The 1,729-nt window shown below is 47.8% G+C and overlaps 1 protein-coding gene across 1 annotated transcript; it reads left to right on the top strand.

The window, feature by feature from the left end:
- Nucleotides 1-356: 356 nt before the first annotated feature.
- Nucleotides 357-687, top strand: PPTG_25038 (hypothetical protein; the record flags this gene model as incomplete). The annotated part of the gene is made up of 3 exons (XM_008919247.1): nt 357-419; nt 450-597; nt 668-687. 3 exons carry the CDS (start codon nt 357-359, stop codon nt 685-687), a joined length of 231 nt encoding a protein of 76 aa, XP_008917495.1.
- Between the last annotated feature and the right edge of the window lie 1,042 nt (nt 688-1,729).

Here is a 1,729-nt window from a genome sequence, read left to right as displayed (position 1 = left end):
CGGCACTCCGTAATGCCACCCGTTGGTTCAGCACATTTGCCATGATCAAACGTTATTTGGAACTGGCACCACACCTCGACGACTCGGACGAAGACTTGGCACCTCTCCTTTTGTCCGCAGACGACAAAAACCGCCTACTCACCCTTCTGAATAACCTTACGAAATTTGAATCAGTCAGCAAGAAACTACAACAAGAACACAGCCTAACGCTTCGTCACGTGCGCGTGCTCTTCGACAAACTGCTTGCCGAGTTTCCGGATTCATGTGAGCGCCACCTCGCTTTAAATGCTCGCATTGTCGCCTTCCCACGCTTTTAGAACGGCGCCGTCAAGATTTTGAGCGGGCGCGAACAAGCTATGACATCTGATGAGCAAGCTGCCATGATACCATTCTTGCGCTACAACGAGACGCTGGAAGAGGTCCACAAGCGTTGCATCCGCGAATGACAGTTTCTCGTCGAATCGAGCGACGAGAAACTGTCATTCGCGGATGCAACGCTTGTGGACATTGACGTGATTGCCGTGGAGTCGCCGTACGTGGGTGTCGAGTGGATTCCACCGACGTTCAATGACGTCAAGCGTTTGTTCTCACAGTTGGGTTGGTTTACTCGGATAGACGTCAATCCATTCTACCCGGAGCGCTTGACGACCTGCTCTTTTTGCAAAAGAATCGAGCTCTCTGGAATGAGGCGACCGTGGCCGCGATTGTGCAAGAACCCCAAAGAAGCGAAAGATTCGCGAAGCAGTCTCGCCCGACATGTAGTTACTTCGTGTTTCTGAGTATTTACGGGCTAGATGTAGTCTGCGTTGTTGAGAGGAACCGAACTCGTTGAAATGTGCTCACGAAAATTCATATTATGCTTTTGTCCAAAACAATGGTAAATGTACCCATATCCCTTGTCTAGCGCAAATTCCTGTTTCCATCTTAAAAAATGCTATTGTTCCAAGCTCTGGGTGCAACGTCACCCATTTCAGTAGTTTTGATTGGGTGTAATATTTGACCCATCTCAGTACCGCTGGGGCGTTTTTTGTGGGAAATTGGAATGATACTCTCTAATTACGTGGTCAAACAGACGTGAATGTCCATGACAAATTTTAGCTTTCAGGCTCAATTTGACGTTTTTGCGAAAGAAACTGGGCTGCCACTGCCAGATTTTGCGATATCATTTTATAATTTACCTCCATTGTACACACCGTCAATGAGCTCGCTTTCGATTTCTTGAGGTATAAGAGTAATGAGCTTCTCCCACCGGTTGAGGACACAATTCATGTGTCGTGGTTCTCGGGTTTTGACGTCGGTTGGGAAAGTTGTCTCGTGACGTGATGTATCGAAGTGGACCAAGAGCTCTGTTGATTCCTCACCGCTGAGACTCGAAGTATTCCCTGGGCGCATGGTCACTTGCAAAGTTGAGTGTACCTCATAACCGACTGTATCATTGCTCCCTCGGAGCTTCGGCTCTTCGATGATCTTGCAGATGAGTACGGTGCAGTCCTCTCTGTAATAGGTCCGCACAACTTTTCCACTTGAGCTGCACTTGATTCATGGTATTCAGGACTCGCAGTGAAATAGCTGGTGGTGAATGTATCACGAAATTTTTCCACTCCTTGGACGTGAATGACTATCTGCTCGTTAACGCCGTTGATTCAGAGTGAACCACATGGTGAACTAATGCCGTGCTAGCTCGGTGAAGCTCTGGATTTTACATATAAGAACATGACTCGTACCAGAA

This window comes from Phytophthora parasitica (genome assembly GCF_000247585.1).
Source record: "Phytophthora parasitica INRA-310 unplaced genomic scaffold supercont2.612, whole genome shotgun sequence".
Taxonomy (NCBI): Eukaryota; Oomycota; class Peronosporomycetes; order Peronosporales; family Peronosporaceae; genus Phytophthora; species Phytophthora nicotianae.
Note: the sequence above shows the minus strand (reverse complement) of the source record. Positions and strands in the feature narration are given on the sequence as shown.